This window comes from Mytilus edulis, chromosome 13, assembly GCF_963676685.1.
Source record: "Mytilus edulis chromosome 13, xbMytEdul2.2, whole genome shotgun sequence".
Classification (NCBI taxonomy): Eukaryota; Metazoa; Mollusca; class Bivalvia; order Mytilida; family Mytilidae; genus Mytilus; species Mytilus edulis.
This window is the reverse complement of record NC_092356.1, coordinates 65653891-65677024: the sequence shown is the minus strand read 5'-3', so window position 1 is coordinate 65677024 and position 23134 is coordinate 65653891. Positions and strand designations below refer to the sequence as shown.

The window sequence follows — 23134 nt, the reverse complement described above, 5'->3', positions numbered from 1 at the left end:
ACCGTTCTTGAGTTTTGTCCCTTTGCAATGTTCTATGCAATTTGATGCATCATCTGTGTCCATGGACACATTCTCTATTCATTTAATTCTAAAACTATGGGATATCAATTTATTTTTATATATGTCTTATCTGTAATAGTATTGCGTACGTTTTATGCAGATTTTACGCATATCTACCATGGACAAAATGTCGACCTTTAAACGCATGTTTTTTTTTTCATCCACGAAAATATGTTTTACTAATGTTGAATAGGCTTCTCCATTTCACCATTATAGTGACGAATGCAGTTTCTCTCTATAAACAATTTGATTCGTTCTATATTTATTCCCTAGCATGCAAAATGATTAAATGAAAATTTTATCCTATCTTTGTTTTAGTAACTCAAAAACCCATGAAAACTTATTAAGAATATGGCGTACAGATAATGTTTTTACTTTGTACTTACTATTTGCTGACTAAGCTTTTGTGATAATCATCTACCTGAGTCACGTGTGAGTGTTCTGTATACAAAAAGCACGTCTGGCGGCCAAAGACCACAATTAATATAGTTCCCTTTAATTATAGTGTATTTTTTCTTTATTTTTTCCCTTTCTCATGCATTTCTTAGATTTTCTGGAGTGGAAATGAAAGAACAGAGCTAAAATAAACTTTTGGATGTTTTATTTTAACTGATTTTGATATGGAAAGAGTGATTAGGCCAGGTGCAAAAATGTGATATTTACAGTTTTCGGAACATCTTTTGACTTGTCCATAGGGGTATGGATGTGTATTGGCTGAATTTGTAAACTACAGAGGTGCAATCTTTCTGAATTTTGGATATAGTTTTGGACTAGAACTGTACAGTACTTTACACACACAAAAAATTTGACAAAAAGATTAGGTGCATTTTTTTTTTTAATGAAACAAAACGTTATAAAGAACTAATAGAGAATCTAATTGTGGTCTGTGGCCTAAAAGTACAAAATTTTAAACCTAGTATTTTTAATGAGGATTTTTGCAACCATTTAGTCAATGCCACTGCTGGTGAAGGTTTCATCCCCGATAGTATCATCACCATTTTGTGTTGACATGGTAATATTAAATAATTAAATGTTTGAAAAAAAAGTTTCTATTATAAATGCTAAAAATTTTATACCCCAGGAAAAGTTTACAATTGCAAAAGCTTACGGAATATTTGGTCCTCAACTGACGATCATCTATAAACAGGCATATTCTTAAGTATTCTGTAATTTATTATGTTTATAAGGAATACTAACTATATAATGCCTTTCATTAAATTGGAGTCCTACATTATCGAAAAGGATGACTTTTACTGTGGGTAAACATTTAAACGACTCAAGTATGCAATTTGTCTCATAATGGCCCAATATCGCCGACATATTTCATGTATATGTATCATATGACCGTGTAGAGTTATGTATCTATATACTTTAATTAATAAAATAACCAATGTGTTTCGCCACAGACGGTAGCAACAATGACTGTTTGTTTTCTGCCTTGAGTTGTTCATGTTGTTATATATGTTCAATGTCAGAGCCTATTGTAGATTGCTATGTGGTAAGGGTTTTCATCATTTTTGAAGGTCAACCTAGGCATCTACGCAAATTTTTCTCTAGCGGTTACTTGTCTCATTGGCTAACATACCATATCTTCTTACTTTTATATTATTCATGTTGCTTTCTTTCTTCTTCTTATATAAACGATATTCCCCGTGCTAAATAGAAACGATATGTGCGTTTATAACGTATGGTACGAATAAACTGTTATTGGTAGACGAACTGCATAGATTAAAAAGATAAGATTGTTATTGTAATCAACTATGCATTATTTATTATATATAAAGAATAAAAACAGGTCCATGTTGTTTATTTGTAACAAACTCCTTAGTAAGATATGCCAAAACCTTCTAATTCATTATATATACAAAAAAGCTAACGATTAAGCGAGCCAAATGTACATTTGTTTTGTCAATTTAAATGATAAATTTTAGACATAGACTAAAACGCGTTTGTCTTTATCTTTTGGAGAAACAAAAATAAATTCCATAGCTTTGTGTTTATCTCCATGCATTACTGTTAATGTTTCGTTTGATGGATTCGTGGATCCGCCCTTCGGATGGACGTATTTTCCCGCCTTGTGTATAATATTGTCATTGAAAAAATCCATGGCGAACAGTGCGCGATCATGACGGTCTTGATGCAGAACCAACTTGGTTTCATTTGGTGGGTCAACTTTTCCACCGAGGGGATGGACAATTTTCCCACTTGCAGCATGTTTAATATATCCCCATCGTTCATCAACAACGTCGAACTGGAAGTACATTCTTTCGTGGATATCGCTGTGCAGAACCAAGTTAGTATCGTTAGCAGGATTGCTACTGCCACCCTTTGGATGTAGAAACTTTCCACTGGCCTTGTGTTTGATAAGAAACGTAGTCATTTTCTCTATACGGTTTGCAAGTTTAGATATTCTGTGTCCGACTGAAAAGAAAAATAAGTTAAACTAATTGCTGCATATAGTTTTTTTCGATCTTTATTTGTCTCCGTGCTTATTTTTATAAGTTTTAAATTTCAATCTTTAAAGTGAAAAATAACTCGATAGCATTACAGCCGGAAACACGACCAGTGCAATCACATCAGATACAAAAATAAATTACATGTCAGGTATACGTAAAAGACAGAAACCCAATATTCCAAAGTGAATAATACTGTACGGCAAATGCCCATGATTTAAACATACATTTTAAAAAGTTTTTCATCTTAAATAACAGTATCATCTCCTCGTATGTACTCTTCCAGGTTGTAAATAAAAGTTCAAACTGTAAATATAAAGCTTAATTCTTAACACTGAAATGATTCGAGTTTGTAATTTTGCAAGATTTTAAAACTATCAAGTATTTTCCAACAACAAAAAGAGGACATCATTGTTCAAAATAAAAAAAATATAAAACTAATCTGCCTAGGAATTATAATTGAAAGATACTAATCCTTTCAGCAGATAATTTTCCTAACAAAACAAAAACCAAGTTCACTCTTCTTTCAAATATTAAATTATACACATATATCTTGTCTGATCTTTCCAATACACCAACAAAGCAACAAAGCGGCAAAAAGCAACATGACATAAAAGCGTTGCGAAAATTAAACTGAAAGTACTGTTGTGCATTGTAAAAACTTACTTTTGAAATACGATGTCCTTTTGGATAATAATATAATGCTTGTAAAGCAACTTTGTTTAGCAAAAGTTATTTATAGTGCACGAGCGGATTAATTCAAGCACAAACTAGTATTCCAACCTTCTGTTATTGAATATGTCTAGCCAATAAGAAAAAAAAAGGGCAATACTTTCTGCAATATAACGTGTCAATCTGTCTGCGGTTGGACGCCTCTATACCATTAAAATGTTTTCGTAAACATGTGGGAACTGTTTACACTCATAATAAGATGTTTAAAATAGTGTAAAATATATTCAGTACTTTACTGATTTGTGAATTTGTAAAGTTTTTTTTTATATAGAACATTTAGTAAACACCAGTCATCTTATCATTACAATAAGAATTCAACAACAATCAAACACGTTTGTATTGTTTCACATTTTTTAAATTTCTGAACCTTTTATAGCTGAATAATTGCGTTAGATGTATGTTTCATTATAATACGTTATTCTGATTGGCTAACATGAAACGGATCCCGTCAAGTATAACTACACTAAAATAATGTGCATCTATTAAGATTAGCATTCAAACTGTTGGTAACCTCGTAGACTATCAGGCAAACAACAAAAGACTTTATTAAGTTTATGATTTGTTGTTCATTTAATCATTCTGTTTCTATTTCAAGACATGGATGGCAATGGCTGCAGGCATTTTGTTGATTCCAATGCCCTTTAACTGTGTTACACAGCTACTTTTGCATAGGTACTTTTTCTGTACCAACAATCTGTAGTACTGGAAATCTACTTTTAATATTCAGTACTATTTTGCTATTTTAAAATTATTGTAATATTTAGGTACCTGTATTTTACAGCACTTGATTAGTACTTGAATTAAGTACTAGATATTTTTTACATCGTTATACATTTTAAGCATTTTGAAAGTTTGTCTATTTCAAATCTTTTAAAGTTCTGATGTTCAAACATGTAATACTGTGATAAATATTGGTATTATTTCTGTACCAATATTTTAAGTACAAATTAGGTGCTGTAAAATACAGGTACCCAAATGTTACAATAATTTTTTAGTAAAGAAAAGGTAATACATAATAAAAGTAAATTTCCATTACTACAGAAATTATGTACAGAAATAGTACCTATGCAAAAGTAGCATTACAACAAACATACAACGTTACAATAATAAATACCATAGACGCTGTAGTTACACCTAATGATTGGTAACAGTTTTCTTTTCATTGTCAATGATTGTAAAGATTCTGCAAATTTTGTTAATTCAGGTTGTCGTTGCGTTTCAATTTCATAACACATAATTGATTTGGCCTTCTAACTGTCATGATTTTAAATTCTTTTTATGTAGATGAAAGTGCATATAGCATTTCAGACTCATATGACGAAAACAATATAGTAACGTTACACTTAATGGATAAATATTTTAAGAGTGTCTTTGATGTATAACTGATTGTGGACTTTGGTTTGTTTTTTCATACATTATATATTATGTCATAAATCACAGCTAAAAAATCACTCATCATATTAAACTCGGTTGCTATAATTACCACTAGACACTGATGACTTGCATAATAAAAAAAACATCAAGCTATATTCGAGTGCATATTTAAAAATCTTATAATTATGTCTGCTAGCATATTTATAACTGCATGAAAATACCTTGAAATATTTTTTTTTATTATAACTGCCGTCTGAATGATTCAATGAGGTCTTTTTTTTTATCAACTGTATCGAAGAAAATATTGTAAATTCCATAATTCAGTTCTTCAAAACAAGAAAAAGTACACTAGACCGACAAAAACTTCAAGCGATACATTGACATTATGATCAACTTATGATTTGTTATGTCCTTGATACCATTATGAGCTCAGGATGTGAAACAAACAACAGCTAGCAAAACACTACACAATAATAAAAGTCGAAGGAACACCACTAACCCTAACATAGATCATGGTACAAATAATTCCAATAAAGGCAACAGTAATATATCGTAGTTCAATAGTCATAAGTCGATTAGGCGAAAACAAATCCGGCCCACAAAACCAAAACCGAGGGAACCACATCAACTTTTGGATGAAAACAACGGATTACCAGAATTACTTAACTGATACAAAAACAAACGCCAACGTACATAAAAGAAAGGACTATATGACAATAAATGCCATATTCCTGACTTGGTACAGGATTTAAAAAAAGATGTGTTGAACCAGGTTTTAGAGCCAAATAAATCGTTCCTTAATACCATACTCGCAAATGATGTCAAGGGGGAGACGAAAATTCAGTCCTTGAAATTTTCTACCCGAAGCGGGGATCGATCCAGAAACCTTTCTGTTAGTATTCCAATGCACTAACCACAACATAGCTCTCCTATTCTATTGTTTAAGAGGATCCCGTCGTTACAGTACAAAACAAATATTAATAAACACAGACGGCAAAGTATTAAAATGAAAGGTAGAAATTTATTCATTTCATTATTTTTGTTATAGTTCATCTTATCTAATCATCATGTTCACTGTTGACAAACATTTTGGAAACTCATAGATATATAACGCTTGACAGATGAAAAGAACTAGGTCAACACGGGTGAGTTTACATGAGTGAGTAACAACATTAGTTTTAGATTTAACTGATCATGATTGTGGATGTTGGTTGAGATTTCCATTTTAATATTTGAATTCGATTATATTATAAACACCGTTAATAGTGCATTTGTGCGCATTTATTTTTTACAAATGGTTCTGTCGGCATCAGTATGATAGTAATAAAAGACATTGAAATATTTTGTTTATTATTTAATACATTTGAACGATTACATACGCACTTGATATTTTATTAATTTTTCGAATTAAAGGTTGGAAATAGTTAATTTGGTACATGATAAGTTAAGTACGCTAGCCTGATGAGTGGTTTAACCGTTATATTTCTAAATCAACACAGTTATATACAACTACAAAAAGACAAACATCGGTCATCAAAGCACTACACAATAATTTCAAAAGACCGATGAACAACACGAACCCTATCATCGATCATGGTTCAAATATTCGAAAAATTATTAAGAACATCATATGGACCCTTCCATCGATCATGGCACAACACATTCGAAAAGTTGAAAAGATAATCACATAAACCCTACAATCAATCATGGTTCAGACATTCGAAAAGTTTAAAAGAACATCACATGAACCTTATCATCGATCATGGTTCAAACATTCTAAAAGTTTTAAAGAACATCACATGAACCCTACAATCGATCATGGTACTACACATTCGAAAAGTTTAAAATAACATCACATGAACCCTACCATCGATCATGGTTCAAACATTCGAAAAGTTTAAAAGAACATCACATGAACCTTATCATCGATCATGGTTCAAACATTCGAAAAATTTAAAAGATAATCACATGAACTCTACAATCGATCATGGTACAACACATTTGAAAAGTTTAAAAGAACATCACATTGACCCTTCTAATCATCATGGTAAAACACAATCGAAAATTTTAAAAGAACATCAAATGGACTCTACCGTCGATCATGGTACAACACATTCGAAAAATTTAAAAGATAATCACATGAAGCCTACCATCGATCATGTTTCAAACATTCGAAAAGTTCAAAAGAGCATCACATGGACCCTAACATCGATCATGGTACAACACATTCGAAAAGTTTAAAAGAACTTCACATGGACCCTACCATTGATCATGTTTCAAACATTCGAAAAATTCAAAAGAACATCACATGGAGCCTATCATCGATCATGGCACAACACATTCAAAAGTTTAAAAGATAATCACATGAACCCTACAATTGATCATGGTACAACACATTCGAAAATTTAAAAGAACACCACATGAACCCTACATCAATCATACGAAAAGTTTAAATGTACATCACATGAACCCTATCATCGATCATGGTACAACACATTCGAAAAGTTCAAAAGAACCTCACATGGACTCTACCATCGATCATGGCACAACACATTCGAAAAGTTTAAAAGATAATCACATGAACCCTACCATGGATCATTCGAAAAGTTTTAAAAAAAACCTCACATGAACCCTACCATCGATCACTGTACAACACATTTGAAAAGTGTAAAAGAACATCACATGAACCCTATAATCGATCATGTTTGAAACATTCGAAAAATGTAAAAGAACATCACATGAAGTCTATTATTGATCATGTTTCAAACATTCGAAAAGTTCAAAAGAACATCACATGGACCCTACCATCGATCATGGCACAACACATTCGAAAAGTTTAAAAGATATTCACATGAAGCCTACCATCGATCATGTTTCAAACATTCGAAAAGTTCAAAAGAAAATCACAAGGACCCTACCATCGATCATTCAAAAAGTTTAAAAGAACATCACATGAACCCTAGCGTCGATCATTCGAAATGTTTGAAAGAACAACACATGAACCCTATCATCGATCATGGTAAAACACATTTGAAAAGTTTAAAAGAATATTACACGGACCCTACCAATCATCATGGTACAACACAGTCGAAAAGTTTAAAAGAACATCAAATGAACTCTACCGTCGTCTCATGGTACAATTAGTTATCAAAGGTACCAGGGTTATAATTTAGTACGCCAGACGTGCGTTTCGTCTTCATAAGACTCATCAGTGACGCTCATATCAAAATAGTTATAAACCAAACAAATACAAAGTTGAAGAGCATTGAAGATCCAAAATTCCAAAAAGTTGTGCCAAATACGGCTAAGGTAATCTATGCCTGGGATAAGAAAATCCTTAGTTTTTCATAAATTTCAAAGTTTTGTGAACAGGAAATTTATAAAAATGACCACATAATTGATATTCATGTCAACACCGAAGTGCTGACTTCTGGGCTGGTGATACCCTCGGGGACGAAACACTTTCGAAAAATGTAAAAGAACATCACATGAACCCTTCCTTCAATCATAGTACAGCATATCCAAAAAATGTAAAAAGACATCATATGAACTCTATCATCGATCATTCGAAAAGCTTAAGAGAACATCAAATGGACCCCTACATCGATCAAGGCACAACACATTCGAAAAGTTTAAAAGAACATAACATGAACACTTCCTTCGATCATTCGAAAAGTTTTAAAGAACACCACATGAACCCTATCATCGATCATTGTACAAGACATTCGAAAAGTTCAAAAGAACATCACATGGAGCCTACCATCGATCATGGCACAATACATTCGAAAAGTTTAAAGATAATCACATGACCCCTACAATCGATAATGGCACAACACATTCGAAAAGTTTAAAAGATATTCACATGAACCCTACAATCGATCATGGTACAACACATTCGAAAAGTTTAAAAGAACATCACATGAACCCTACCACCAACCATTCGAAAAGTTTAAAAGAACATCACATGAACCCTTTCATCGATCATGGTACAACACATTCGAAAAATGTAAAAGAACATCACATGGACCCTACCATCGATTATGGTTCAACACATCCGAAAAATTTAAAAGAACTTCACATGGACCCTACCATCGATTATGGTTCAACCATTCGAAAATTTCAAAAGAACATCACATGGACCCTACCATCGATTATGGTTCAACACATCCGAAAAATTTAAAAGAACTTCACATGGACCCTACCATCGATTTTGGTTCAACCATTCGAAAAGTTCAAAAGAACATCACATGGATCCTACAATCGATCATGGTACTACACATTCGAAAAGTTTAAAAGAACATCACATGGATCCTACAACCGATCATGGTACTACACATTCGAAAAGTTTAAAAGAACATCACCTGGAGCCTACAATCGATCATGGTACTACACATTCGAAAAGTTTAAAAGAACATCACATGGAGCCTACCATTGATCATGGTACTACACATTCGAAAAGTTTAAAAGAACATCACATGGACCCTACCGTCGATCATGGCACAATACATTCGAAAAGTTTAAAAGATAATCACATGAACCCTACAATCGATCATGGTACTACACATTCGAAAAGTTTAAAAGAACATCACATGGACCCAACCGTCGATCATGGCACAATACATTCGAAAAGTTTAAAAGATAATCACATGAACCCTACCATCGATCATGGTACAACACATTCGAAAAGTTTAAAATATAATCACATGAACCCTACAATCGATCATGGTACAACACATTCGAAAAATTTAAAAGAACATCACATGGACTCTACCGTCGATCATGGTAAAATCATTCGAAAAGTTTAAAGAACATCACCTTCCAAAGTGAAGACTAATGCCGCGAGTGAGATCCATACAACAGTAAGAAAGAGGGTAGTGGATCTTGATATCGCAAACTCTATACATTAAAACCAGTTGGTCAAATAAAAAAGACTAATCATATTTAAATAAGATGTGTTATGATTGGCATTGCTACAAGACTCAATCAGAGTCAAAATGACAAAAACAAGTATATGTTACCTTCAATAATGAACAAACCCATAACGTATGTATACATCTAGTAAGCTGTAAAAAGTTCAGAAATGCGAAATATAAAATAATTCAAATGAGAAAACTAACGGTCGGATTTATTAATAAAAAATGAACGAAAACAAAATGTGGCATGCTGGCAAAAACTACAGAATGTTGCAGATTAAATTAGTTTGTCGTGTCGCAACTTTTGAAAAATGAACAGCAAATTAATACAAGTCGCATCGTCAACAAAATGATTTTTTATTTTGTTATATTGACAACTTGATGTTGCAAATCTAATTCATTTCAAATTGCATTTAAATGGAACCATTGCAAATATAAATGAACCGGCCCACTGATTGGGGTAAAGATTTCCCTTTTAATATTTAAATTCAATTGCTATAGTTACCTCTACACTCCGTTAATTGTTTTTTATGCGTGCTCATTTAATGTTTTACAATAATATCTGTCGACATCAATATAACTGTTAAAAGACCTTGAAATAGTATTTTTTTATCATAAGCTTCCATCTGAACGAATAAACACGCACTTGTTTCTTTATCAATTGAATGAAACATATTAAAAACTGTATGGGTTATGTATAAATAATCCGGTACATTTAAACCTAAAGTTAAGTACACTAATACGACGAGAGATTTTTCACTCTTTTTGAAACAACTGTCAAACATTATATAAAAAACATACTTCACTCACTGGTCATTTTCAACACTTGTTTTAAATAAATAAAAACAATACACAGTTATGGGACTATTTTCAGCCAATACTTCCACTTTAGAAGGTTTTTTCAGACTGTTTCTGGCGTCCTAACATGAAATTTTAAATTTATTGAAAGTGTACTTCTTTCAGTAATTGCAAGTGTTGTTAGATACTAGGTACTTCACATCTTTTGTATTTCGTGCATGAGTATTTTACTATTCGTGTCAATCTAAAGTCAAGCCCTATCCAACTATTTTTTACAGTTTGTTCCAATCTAAATGTGTCGGATACTTTTTTATAAATGAAATGTGTCTACTATCTATATGTGAATTAAAAGCAACTCAATTTTTACATAAAACGTGAAGGACTAGTGCAAAAAAAAAATACGGCTACATTATTAAGCATTAAATATTAATTGCAAACCCACTCTAAATGAGTATATGATGAGAAAATGATACAATTTTATATTATTTATGTCACATAAAATATACAATTATTCATGTTTGTCTGACAGTACCAAAAAACGCCTTTGTCTTCTTCAGTGCTGTTTCATAGTCATATAGAGGTTCATATCCGAGCATTTTCTTAGCTTTATCATTCTTGTAAAGGCAAGTTTTATTCATATGTAAAATAATCCAGTTCGATATAGGCAAATTTACTTTATAAAATGGTCTTATTGGTAAGAGAATGTAATACAACAATGTAACCATTGCCATGGTTACAAACATTGGTATATACCACCAGGACAAAGTTATGTTGACATTTGCTTTCGGTATGTACATGTGGCCAGACTCAAAAGCATTTTGAGGGGGAGTGTCGTCAACAGTGAAAAAATAATGGCCGCCAATACCATTATCTCTACCCATCCTTTCATAGACCTTTACAAACATCATTGCCACATTGCCTACGTAAACAAGAGGTAACAATGCTGTTGTTTTCCCGACTACCCTAGACACAGTTCCTTCTTTATAGAACGATGCCACTTCTAATCGCCTCCGGTCTTCTTCTCCGTACATAGATGTAGGTAATACAGCTGTTGTCTGGAAAAATTTTCCTATAAAATAATGCATTAAAAATTAAGAAGGATGACAGAAGCACAATAAAAAAATGTACAGTAAAACAGACAACACTAATATCTGATTTCTTCTAGAAAAAAAAATATATCAATAATATTTGGAATTTGGAACTACTTGTATACCAATTTATACCAATTTTATTACCAGATGAGCATTTCGATAATAAACGTCTTTTCATCGAAACTGGAAGCCGAAACATTTGAAAGGCCAAAACTGAGTTCAAAACTTGTTCAAACGTCGACGACCTTATAAAAAGGATCAAAAGTAAAGCCAAACCCGATTTGAATTAGAATTTTACCCCCCCCCCCCCCCCCCCCACACACACACAAAAAAAACAATTAATAAAAAACAACATCAGATTTCTCCGAATAAATAGATATGGGAATAGAAATATTGTCACTCTTGGTCTTTTTACGACCGACAGTAAAACCCTGGCTAAAATGAGGAGTACGTTGGTTGTGCAGGCTGTACAATAGCCACGTCTGATCAGAAGGGGGTCGGGACGTTTTATCCACTTCTCGTGTAGCTGCCACGGTCTCAGCTATTATAATGCATTGAAAAAATTCTTTGAGGTGTCCAAAGGTGACCAGGCTGATGCCAGTCAACATTTTTGTCCCTATCCAATATACCCTTCATTTGACAGCGGCTGTCCCAATACTCCGACTTTCATGCATCCCAGACGTCCTCTAATTCAGGACCTACCTATTGTATTTATTGTAAATTTGTTATCGTCCTAAATATGTTTGAAATGTTTACTATTGGACGTTAAGCTACCAACAATAAATCAATACTTTTATACTTCTGGTTTTGTCTCTAAAAGGCAAGAATATTTATAGAAATAACAACACTTTCTATAAACATACATGTACTATTTATTATTGACATGCTGATTGAAATGAAACTAAAAACAAATGCGTAGAGCCCAAGTACAAATGTATATAATGTCGTTGATTGTGTTACATTATCATGAAATATTACGCTATTTTGTCTTTAAACGTTGTTTAGTTACTACATGTACGAGTTCTCCTATTTTGAATAGTTTCATATTTTGGAATTTCAGAGCCTGTAAGAGCTTCAATACTAAACTTCTTTTTTTTTGTACAACACCGTACATGATCTCCTTCACCGTGTCTCCTTCGTCTTCGGTGGATAGTTTTCAATGATGAAAGAACTTCTTATATTCATAGAAAATTAATACTACTAAAATTAGTTTAATATGTCATTTTATATTCATTGGTGTTTTTTTCTAATCATGACAAGAATATTATAGTGGAATTGTATTTGTAATAGTGTTATTTTTTATTGTTTCTATCCATGTCGGTTTTTATTCTAAATCAAAACTGTGTATAAAAAATAATCCTGTGCATATAGTTGCTTTAAAATGAACTAAATGTTTTATCTTAACCTCTACATACTTATAGAAATTAAATGTATGACTAACCGTTTTCTAAAACACTTCCATTTTCCTTAATTACCATTTCTAATGCAACTTTTTTTGATACAGCGTATTCCCCTAGCGGACTTTTTGCAATTGGTACAGTTTCTTCTGTTCCTTCGAATACCTCGTGCCCATCGAAAAAGGACGAGATACTTCCGCAGTATATCAGGTTTTCGACCCCTTCTTCTTTACATGCATTAATTACATTCAGGGTACCTTAAAAATATTGTGAAATTACAACAAATAACAATACTATACATCATGTACATAATTAGTTAATGTGGTTAAATATGTCTATAAAGAGGCGGAAGATACATTTTGTACCAAAGATACATTAAAAAAGTTCATAAGTCGAAGGGAATCTGATAAAGGCAATGCCAAACAATTATACAATACTATAACGAGGAGCGCAGACCAAGTCATATTCAAGGATGCGTACTTGATGAATTTCCAGAAGTAATTATATTATATTTTTCACTTAAAGATGCTATTTTTGTCGTATATGTATATGCGACGTGTTAAACGTATTTATACATTCCATGATTTCAATTGTGTAGGTTTGAGCGTTCATAATGTAGGTTAATAAAAAAAAAAACGCACCAAAACACCCAAAATTCACTATTCGTTTCTTTCATAGTCGACGTTCCTCAAGGCTCAGAATTAAATTCAATTATTGAGAACTTAGAAAATGTATCCACGCGTTACTGATAAAATAGACTGTGGAAAACGTATTCGCTATTATTTATATTTAATTTATCATAAATATAGTAAATACCTACTATACATACCCTGAATATTTATCTCATTTAAAGCTGTGATATCTGGAAACAACTTATATTCCACCAATGCAGCAATATGGAAGACACATTTAACATTTTTACAAGCTTTCCTGACGACATCCGGATCTGTAAGATTTCCTATAATTGATGTAACTGGCTTTCTGTCTTCAAAATCTACAACAAAGCCGTCCAACAACTTTATGTAAACAAAGAAAAAGATGTTATCTGAGACAATTTGCACGCCTGCAAAAAGAATATTCTTTCCATTATATTGAATGAGAAATGTGTTAATCTTACTGTACAAATTTTCTGCTCTGTAATGGAAGTTTTAAAAGAAGACTTATTGACCGCAAATGGAAAAGCTTGTCATATTGTCTAGCTTGGATCTGTCCAAAGTGATGAGCAACTGATTGCAATAAATGTAATTCGAAATAGAGGTGTATGAATGTGTGGTAATGAGACTGCCAAGTACACTTAATATAAAATTTAAAACGTTTGTTACCCAAATTCTTTTCATACGGTCTGATGTCTAGGACTCGTATTTCCGTTATATCATCACAAAACATATCTAAATGTTTGACAACATGCTGACCAAGGAAACCACTGCCACCGGTCACTAGTACAATGTGTGAATCCATGCCTGGGTGTCTGAAATAGCAAAAACCAATTGTGCGATTAACATCAATATGAAGATTGATTTCGTTAAGGGAGACTGACCAGCATGAATTGATGAAGAACAATAAATATAACGCATCATTCCTATATGTTCTGACTTGACCCCAATCTTAATTGACTAGCATATGAGTTTTCCCACTAAAGGTCGCTTGTTCTATCCAAGGTTACAAAAAGTAGTCGCCACGAAATAGCACAATAATGCTTAAAGTGTCGCTTAACACCAACCAATCAATCAATGTAATCAGTATTTTATTATTCAATTATTTTTCTTTCCACTGCACAAGTATTTGTTCCTGGAAAAAAATCCTATATACTTTAATATAACACAAGGTACTAAACATGCTAAACTTGCATGTTTGAAATATGTCAGCCGGTCTGTTATATATATTTGGGCGGGGAGGGGGGTGGTACGTGGGTTCATTTTCTCTACTCTGAAAACTCCATCCAGACCCTCATGAATGTATATTTTGCCCTGTAACTCATGCGGTTAATCTACTGTAATATTAACACACCCTATCATAATGCAAGTACAAAAAGGATCTGTATTCCTGACTGCCTTTAAAAATAGTTTTTGCTAACGTGTCTTCTGTTCGGATGATTATTGTAAATAATGCTGTACAATGGATTGTACAATTATAGTTAGTCGCGGGCCGGATCTTTGTTACCTACACCATCTGCCAAAAAAACCTATGTCCATCGATAGCACATTTGCATATCTAAAATGACTTGTAATTCAAAAATAAATATATAAATATAATGTGACATAAATACTTACAAACCAGAACTATATTTAATATCCGATATAAAATAAATACACTTAGTCTAGTTCTATAAATAAATTGACCTATTTTTGTTTAACAGGTCGCGGTTAATTTTTTTTTTTTATAGTGTGTGGTGAATAGTGATATTTTGAGAGAGAAACAACCCATGCATGGATCATTTAAACCATAGATGTAATACCCTATGTTTATATACATCTAAGTTGAAGCAAACTATAGGCAATACTACTTTAACCAATATGATTTTTTTGTAATGTTTAAGATATTGATTTGACTATGCATCCGTGTATAGAAAAGGCGTTAATACATTAAGCATGTTAAGAAGGTATTAAATATATTTATATTTTTTCTAGTACTTAGATTCCAACCTGTATTTTAAGACGAACCAAACCATGAGTTCACATTGGTCACTCTTTTCTTATTAAGGAAACGTTTCATTTAGTTTATTAGGCAGGCAATTTCAACCTAGCTTTTTAATCTATTTTCTTAATAATGTGGCGGGGTTAAACATGTTAGGGGGATCCCAATCCTCCCCTAACCTGGGACAGTGGTATTACAGTACAACATAAGAACGAACTATAAAAATCAGTTGAAAAAGGCTTAACTCATCAGATGGACAAAAATACAAGTGGATGTGGCCGGATACTTGTACATCCCGACAACAAAAAGACACTAGGAACATATCTGAGAGTACTCGCAGTTACTCGACAGCTAGTTCAAAGCCACTAACAACTTATAGAAAAATCATGTATCTAAGACTAAATTATCAATCCGTACACATCCAACATCCAATGGATTTAGTGTAAAGACGTCATAAACCGTCAGAGAAAAACTTGACCTTGTGCAATGCCAAGTTACAGGTATCGACAGATTGTAGATCCATGAATGTGTATATGTATATAACATACACGTACTAGTAATATTTAGTTTGCTTTTAATTAACTAATAACTAAATCAATATGTATACCAATAAAAACAATATTCAATGATCTTATTACAGTGTTAAATTGGTAAACTTTTAGAATAAGATTATTTAAAGGAGCGATCAGCATTGTCTGGTTGTATGCTAGCGTGTTCCATTGATTCTAGTGCGGTAGGTAGCGGGTTCGAACCCCGGTAGGTCAAACCAATGACTTGAAAATTGGTAGAATAATGTGTCCAGGTAGGTTGTCATGTCTTCCAGCGGAATGTTTACAGGTAACTTGTGATCACTTGTAACATGAGCACGTCGAAAATCCGTTTTCGTCTTTTATAAGCTTATAAGCTTTTTCTTTGTTGTGATGTTATGCTATTGTTTCAGAAAAAGGGAGAAGGTTTGGATCCATTAAAACGTTTAATCCCGCTGCAAATGTTTGCACCTGTCCTAAGTCAGGAATCTGATGTACAGTAGTTGTCGTTTGTTTATGTAATATATACGTGTTTCTCGTTTCTCGTTTTGTTTATATAGATTAGACCGTTGGTTTTCCCGTTTGAATGGTTTTACACTAGTAATTTTGGGGCCCTTTATAGCTTGTTGTTCGGTGTGAGCTAAGGCTCCGTGTTGAAGGCCGTACTTTAACCTATAATGGTTTACTTTTTAAATTGTTATTTGTATGGAGAGTTGTCTCATTGGCACTCACACCACATCTTCCTATATCTATTATAACTTGATGTTGGACATAGATATATATATTATATATATATATAAAGCAATGACTGTGTATGTATCCATATTCGTATTCCTATTCATATTAATATGTTTTCGTCTTCTTATTTTTTATTATTATAATTGCATTGACCTGTCCCATAGTAATGCTGAAATAAGCTTCTCCCGTTTCAGTCACACGAACCCCCCTAAAAAAATTCGCCTCGCTTCGCCTAGTATGTTTCTACATCTAAGTTAAAGGCTTAAGCAAACTATAGGCAATACTACTTTAACCAATATGATTTGTTTGTAATGTTTAAGATGTTGATTTGGCTATGCATCCGTGTATAGAAAAGGCGTTAATGAATTAAGCATGTTAAGAAGGTATTAAATATATTTATATTTTTTCTAGTACTTAGATTCCAACCTGTATTTTAAGACGAACCAAACCATGAGTTCACATTGGTCACTCTTTTCTTATTAAGGAAACGTTTCATTTAGTTTATTAGGCACGCAATTTCAACTACCAATTTGAAAGCTCAAGTTATTTCTTATGTTTTCTCTAACAAATTCGCCTTGATATCGTATCTATTACTTTTGGAAAATTCTCCAAAAAATAATGAAGGGGAAATGTTACACGACGATTGACAGACAGATAGGGAGGGACCAATCACGTCCAGTTTCTAAAAATAAGAAAAAGGTCGACTATATATGTTGTCTGTTCTATGGTTCTGTTGTTGTCTCTTTGACACATTCCCAATTTCCATTCTCAATTTTATATATGTGTTTTAAAATTGTTACTAGGCCTTTTATTAAGTATATAATATACATGTATCTAGTAGTGGAATAGATCATTCGGAAATTGATTAAAGGTATACTGTTATGGTGAATGGAATATTATGAAATATAAATCCAAATGTTGAACTTCCGAAATAAAATATTTACTATTTCATATATCCAAATGTTGAACTTCCGGGAAAATATATATGAACTCTATGTATACATGTATATCCAGATGTTGAACTTCCGAAAGATTATGAACTACATTTTAACGGATATATATGGTGACGATTACTAAAAACTATAGAAATTATAATCCCATAAATGAAGAATAATTACCTTTTTTTTTTTATATAACTGTGTTTTATAGTTCTATATCTCAGTCTGTTCAACAGTCTAATTGAAATTACTAAAGTAATCAAAGTACCGAAGTACTGAACTTCGGATGGCTGCACGTTCTGGTGGATGGTCACAAACACTTGTCTCTGACAAAAGTCACCTCTATACCTTAAAGTTCGTTTTAGGCACATAGACATATTTTTTCTGATACAAGTTCGTGTCTGGATGATGAATAAATGACAGGGAATTCAACCTCACCGTAATAACAATTAAATTGCAATGCTATAATCATTTGTTAACAGTATACTGTCACTGGTTTGTTGTTACATATTATATTAATATTTGTATAACAGTGCAAGTGATTGACGGACACTCTTCTGTAATAATTCGTTTTTCTAATAAATTTGATTTGAGAAGGCATTCATATTTTCCTGCGTTTGTTGTAAAACGTTCTTGAGATATGCTTCCGAGTGCGTTAACACAAATTTTCGATATTCTTGATTTGAATGAATGAATGAATGAATAGTTTATTTGCAAAAGCATATAGAACATGCTATGGCAATATATAGTATATTAATTGTTAGAGATCTAGAATTTGCTTTCAACAAACAAGATAGTTTAAAAATATTAGGCCATGAACAATAATAAGGTGGCAGAAAAAAATATTCTTATTGCCCTATATGCTGGACATATAAATACAAAATGGAATTCATTCTCAACACATTGCATAGTACATCATACACATAGACGCATTTCTCTTAGTATATCAGAGAAGCGACCAACTACAACATTAAGTTTCAATGTACCACTTCGTAGTTTTGTCAGCATGTTAATATTATTAATGTAGCTAAAATAATTACAAGACAAATATCAAACTTTATACTTCTATACACACTTAATTTCTCACAGTCACATATATAAGCTGACCCTTTTTTTTTTTTTATAGATATTGGTCTTTAATGCGTGTCTTTATAACATCAAACGATATATAATATTACATATATCAATCTAAATTTTTCATTCCAAGAAGTAGTATAGTGGGGGGAGTATGACCATTAAACCTCAGACGCGAGACGCGCGCTGCGCGCATGCGCTGACGCTATATTTGGGCCTTAGCGTGGACACCGTAGTTGACTGTGAAATCTAAGGGTGTGACTCACAGGCCGACACCATATTTGGGCCTTCGCGCGGACGCGAGCGCTATAGTTGGACCTTAGCGCGGACGCGAACACTATATTTTGGCCTTCACGCGGACATCGGGACACCAACTCCATATTTGGACCTGAAATCGGGACGCGAGACGTTATAGTTAGACCTGCGCGCGTACACTCACGCTATATTTGGGCCTTCACGCGGACATCGGGACACCAACTCCATATTTGGACCTGAAATCGGGACACGAACGCTATATTTGGACCTGCGCGCATACACTGACGTTATATTTGGGCCTCAGCACGGACATCATAGTTGACTCTGAAATCTAAGGATATGACTCACAAGAACGCCGTATTTGGACGCTAACGCTATAGTTGGGCTTAAACCTTGTACGCTATACCTATATGTTTGACCAAGCTACCCTCCAAGGTGGACGTTACGTCACATCCTAGAAAGTAGACGGTATACCCTTTAAGGTGGACGTTACGTCACACCTTTAAAAGTGGACGGTATACCCTCCAAAACGGACGCAAATTTTTCTTTGCTAAACGCTTACCAAACCCCTTAATTATAAGTCTGTGATAATTCTGAAGAAGAAAAAATTCTACCTCTTAAAATAGTTACTACTAAGACATGCTTATATAACAACTGTAAGAATTCCCCAAGATATACTATTTATATAAATCAGATAAACTGTCAATCAATCCAGTAGGCGGTACTATAAATAGATGCACGTGTAAAGATAATTGGATTAAAATGTTTGAAATCAATACATGAAATAGTTATCTTTTTCTTTTTCTTTTTTGGATTGCTTATCTTATTAACATGACAATCGTGAAACATTCAGTAGTATTGCTTTGCGATTTCTTTCAACCACTTAATTAATATCATATGGTGCTGATTAAAATGACACCTCAAATAATTAGATGAAGAGATAAAGCACATCTGGTGATTAAAAATAAGTATCTTTATACACTTTCTTTCAATAACATGTTTACAGGTGTACGCTATTTTATCTGCTCCTAATTAACGGACAGCAACTATAAAAATATCGTCTGTGACATGAAATATTTATCTTTCGTTTTTAGATTTCTTATCTTATAAGCCGTAAATATTCAGTAGTATTGCTTTTCTACTTCTTTGAACCACTTATAATTAATATCATTTGATTAAAATTTTACCCCGAATAATTAAACCAAAACCACATCTTGTTAATACAAATTGTTTCTCATTTAACATATCTTATCTATATAGTTGATCCACTGTCGTCATTTTTATCTTCAAAAATACACGGATAATGTATTTAATCAATCTATATTTATATACAAGGAGTTTGGATGGGGTTTACGGACTAGAGAATAATGAGCAAAAAAATAAAGAAAGAAAGAATGGAGAAAAATAGGGGAGAAAAAAACAAAGAAATATAACAAAAAATATAAGAATAGTGAAATATGGGCTGCTAGAATATAAAGAATAGAGAAATAAGAAGTAAGCATTCTTCAGATGAGCAACTATATCACCAAGTTCTAACCCAGCAGCAGCAGCAGCAGCAAAAGCAGCAGCAGCAAAAGCAGCAGCAGCAATAGCAGCAGCAGCAAAAGCAGCAGCCGCTGCTGCTGCTGGGTTAGAACTTGGTGATATAGTTGCTCATCTGAAGAATGCTTACTTCTCATATGTCTTTGAAGATCGTGCGGCCACACATACACTTTACGGCAAAGATTGCAATTAAACATATTGATTCCACATACATAGCCAGTATCCTCTAATTTCAACCGGTTCTTGTTTCTCTGCACAGAAATAACTCCTTCAATTAAAAATAGTCATATTTATTTGTATTCCTTTTTTATATATATAGTTTCACAGCCCATAGTTCTCTATTCCTTATAGTTTAGCAGCCGTATATTTCTCTATTCTTTATATTCTAGCAGCCCATATTTCACTATTCTTATATTTTTTGTTATATTTCTTTGTTTTTTTTCTCCCCTATTTTTCTCCATTCTTTCTTTCTTTATTTTTTTGCTCATTATTCTCTAGTCCGTAAACCCCATCCAAACTCCTTGTATATAAATATAGATTGATTAAATACATTATCCGTGTATTTTTGAAGATAAAAATGACGACAGTGGATCAACTATATAGATAAGATATGTTAAATGAGAAACAATTTGTATTAACAAGATGTGGTTTTGGTTTAATTATTCGGGGTAAAATTTTAATCAAATGATATTAATTATAAGTGGTTCAAAGAAGTAGAAAAGCAATACTACTGAATATTTACGGCTTATAAGATAAGAAATCTAAAAACGAAAGATAAATATTTCATGTCACAGACGATATTTTTATAGTTGCTGTCCGTTAATTAGGAGCAGATAAAATAGCGTACACCTGTAAACATGTTATTGAAAGAAAGTGTATAAAGATACTTATTTTTAATCACCAGATGTGCTTTATCTCTTCATCTAATTATTTGAGGTGTCATTTTAATCAGCACCATATGATATTAATTAAGTGGTTGAAAGAAATCGCAAAGCAATACTACTGAATGTTTCACGATTGTCATGTTAATAAGATAAGCAATCCAAAAAATAAAAAGAAAAAGATAAATATTTCATGTATTCACTGTGTCTAAACCACACCGGCAGAATTTGATCGGACTCGATGGTATCTAACATCCGGCACAATGACGGAACATCAATAGACAGAAGAAAGATAGGTTTCTCCTTATTTTCTTATTTTTTTAATGATATCGAAGAATATATATACATAAACAACTATTTTCTATTGTGATATGCAATATTTTCTACAACCGTTCTATATTAACGGAGAAATAAGTCAAAATGCATGTCAAAATGACGAATTGAGTGAACCTTGCCTCGAAATTGTTTAATTTCTCTTTAAATTGTTCACATTGTACGGAAAGAAAGGTACGGGAAGATAGATACTGACACAGAGATGGCAAAACTAGTCATTATGAGCATCTCAATACTTGTATTTATGTGTATGGAACGAAAGAAATAGGTCATGTCAAATAAAAATACACCGGTTTCGTCATTGTTGTTTACTACACAACACCCGGTTTCGTCTATATATATCACCCGGTTTTTTATATTTTTTTAAAACCAACAATTAATGAAAAGCAACGTTAACACGGATCTGAACATTGTCTTTCGAAAGAAATTAAATATATATGTATTATAAAGTAAACTTGGCGTGTTTACATTTATTTACATAATGAATTATAGTACTACACATTTTCCTAATGAAAGTCGTATCCGTTATTTCACTGATCTTCAAACTAATTTTAAATGGAATATAAATACTCAATAGCAAACACTGATATCTAATTATTTTTTTAACATTAACATATGATATTTTTTTATATAGGTTTTGAGATACATCGCAGTATGTGACCCCCTTTTTTTTTTTTACAAAGAAAACCTAATTAACGCTTAAAAAACAAAATTTAAAACATCACCATAAAGTATGCAGAAGTTAAGATTTATATTACTAAGAAGTGTGTAAAGTTTGATGCAATAATGATAAATCATTTTGAGATATGGCGCGACATGTTAACAAAAAACACACTCCTGTTTTACTTACAAAGTTCTGTAACTCAAAAAGATTTAATTTGATTTTCACTAAAAGGTTTACAAATCGTTTGACCATTTCAAGAAATAACTTTGTTAAGTTTCATGAAAACTAGATAAGCTCAAGTTACGGTGCGACATGTTTACGCTGGACATAAAGATAGACGGATAGCTAGACGGACGGACCGAATGACTGATAGATGGAGGAACGGACGGGTGGAAGGACGGACGGACAGACGGGTGTATACAATAATACGTCCTGTCAAAATTGGGACGGGCGTGTAAAAACCCAAAGAAATGAAAAAAAAATCGTAATTAAAGGTCAATAAGTTTTATTAGGATATCGGCCAAGTCGATTTATTTGTATATTTGTCTGCCTTATCATTTTCCTATATAACTTTTATATATATTTGAGAAAAATGTATAGAAATCGATAAAAAGAACTTGATATTCGGCATTTATTATAATAAACATAATCCAACTCACATAATCCGATTTCCCGGGTGTCCCTGTTTTCTCATTTCTTACAATATTTTAATTCGGTATACACTTTATAA

General features: G+C 32.7%; 3 protein-coding genes across 3 annotated transcripts in view; 1 reads left to right on the top strand and 2 right to left on the bottom strand.

The window, feature by feature from the left end:
• Nucleotides 1-1850: 1850 nt before the first annotated feature.
• Nucleotides 1851-4422, bottom strand: LOC139500066 (galactose-binding lectin). Its single transcript, XM_071288797.1, has 2 exons — nucleotides 4360-4422; nucleotides 1851-2481 (listed from the first exon to the last, which is right to left on the bottom strand). The coding sequence occupies exons 1-2, from the start codon at nucleotides 4406-4408 to the stop codon at nucleotides 1988-1990; spliced, it is 543 nt and encodes a 180-aa protein (XP_071144898.1). The 5' UTR covers nucleotides 4409-4422; the 3' UTR covers nucleotides 1851-1987.
• A 1253-nt stretch (nucleotides 4423-5675) lies between these two features.
• LOC139500067 (protein HIRA homolog) overlaps nucleotides 5676-23134 on the top strand; it is a 32418-nt gene continuing 14959 nt past the window's right edge. Inside the window, exon 1 of the mRNA XM_071288798.1 lies at nucleotides 5676-5764. Coding sequence (XP_071144899.1) covers nucleotides 5741-5764 — 24 coding nt within the window. The 5' untranslated portion in view covers nucleotides 5676-5740. The remainder of the gene's footprint in view (nucleotides 5765-23134) is intronic.
• On the bottom strand, nucleotides 10801-15271 carry LOC139500065 (3 beta-hydroxysteroid dehydrogenase/Delta 5-->4-isomerase type 1-like). The gene is made up of 5 exons (XM_071288795.1): nucleotides 15089-15271; nucleotides 14141-14286; nucleotides 13648-13812; nucleotides 12863-13075; nucleotides 10801-11399 (listed from the first exon to the last, which is right to left on the bottom strand). The coding sequence occupies exons 2-5, from the start codon at nucleotides 14274-14276 to the stop codon at nucleotides 10843-10845; spliced, it is 1071 nt and encodes a 356-aa protein (XP_071144896.1). The 5' UTR covers nucleotides 14277-14286; nucleotides 15089-15271; the 3' UTR covers nucleotides 10801-10842.

Bases quoted from the DNA above. Each gene is read 5' to 3' on its own strand.
- LOC139500066 (XM_071288797.1), bottom strand. From the start codon at position 4,408: ATGAAAAGAAAACTGTTACCAATCATTAGGTGTAACTACAGCGTCTAT. The intron at 2,482-4,359 runs GTATTTATTATT...TTTTCTTTTCAG, and splicing joins GTGTAACTACAGCGTCTATG to TCGGACACAGAATATCTAAA.
- LOC139500065 (XM_071288795.1), bottom strand. From the start codon at position 14,276: ATGGATTCACACATTGTACTAGTGACCGGTGGCAGTGGTTTCCTTGGT. The intron at 13,076-13,647 runs GTATGTATAGTA...AATATTTTTAAG, and splicing joins AAATGAGATAAATATTCAGG to GTACCCTGAATGTAATTAAT. The intron at 11,400-12,862 runs GTTAGTCATACA...ATTATTTTATAG, and splicing joins TGGAAGTGTTTTAGAAAACG to GAAAATTTTTCCAGACAACA.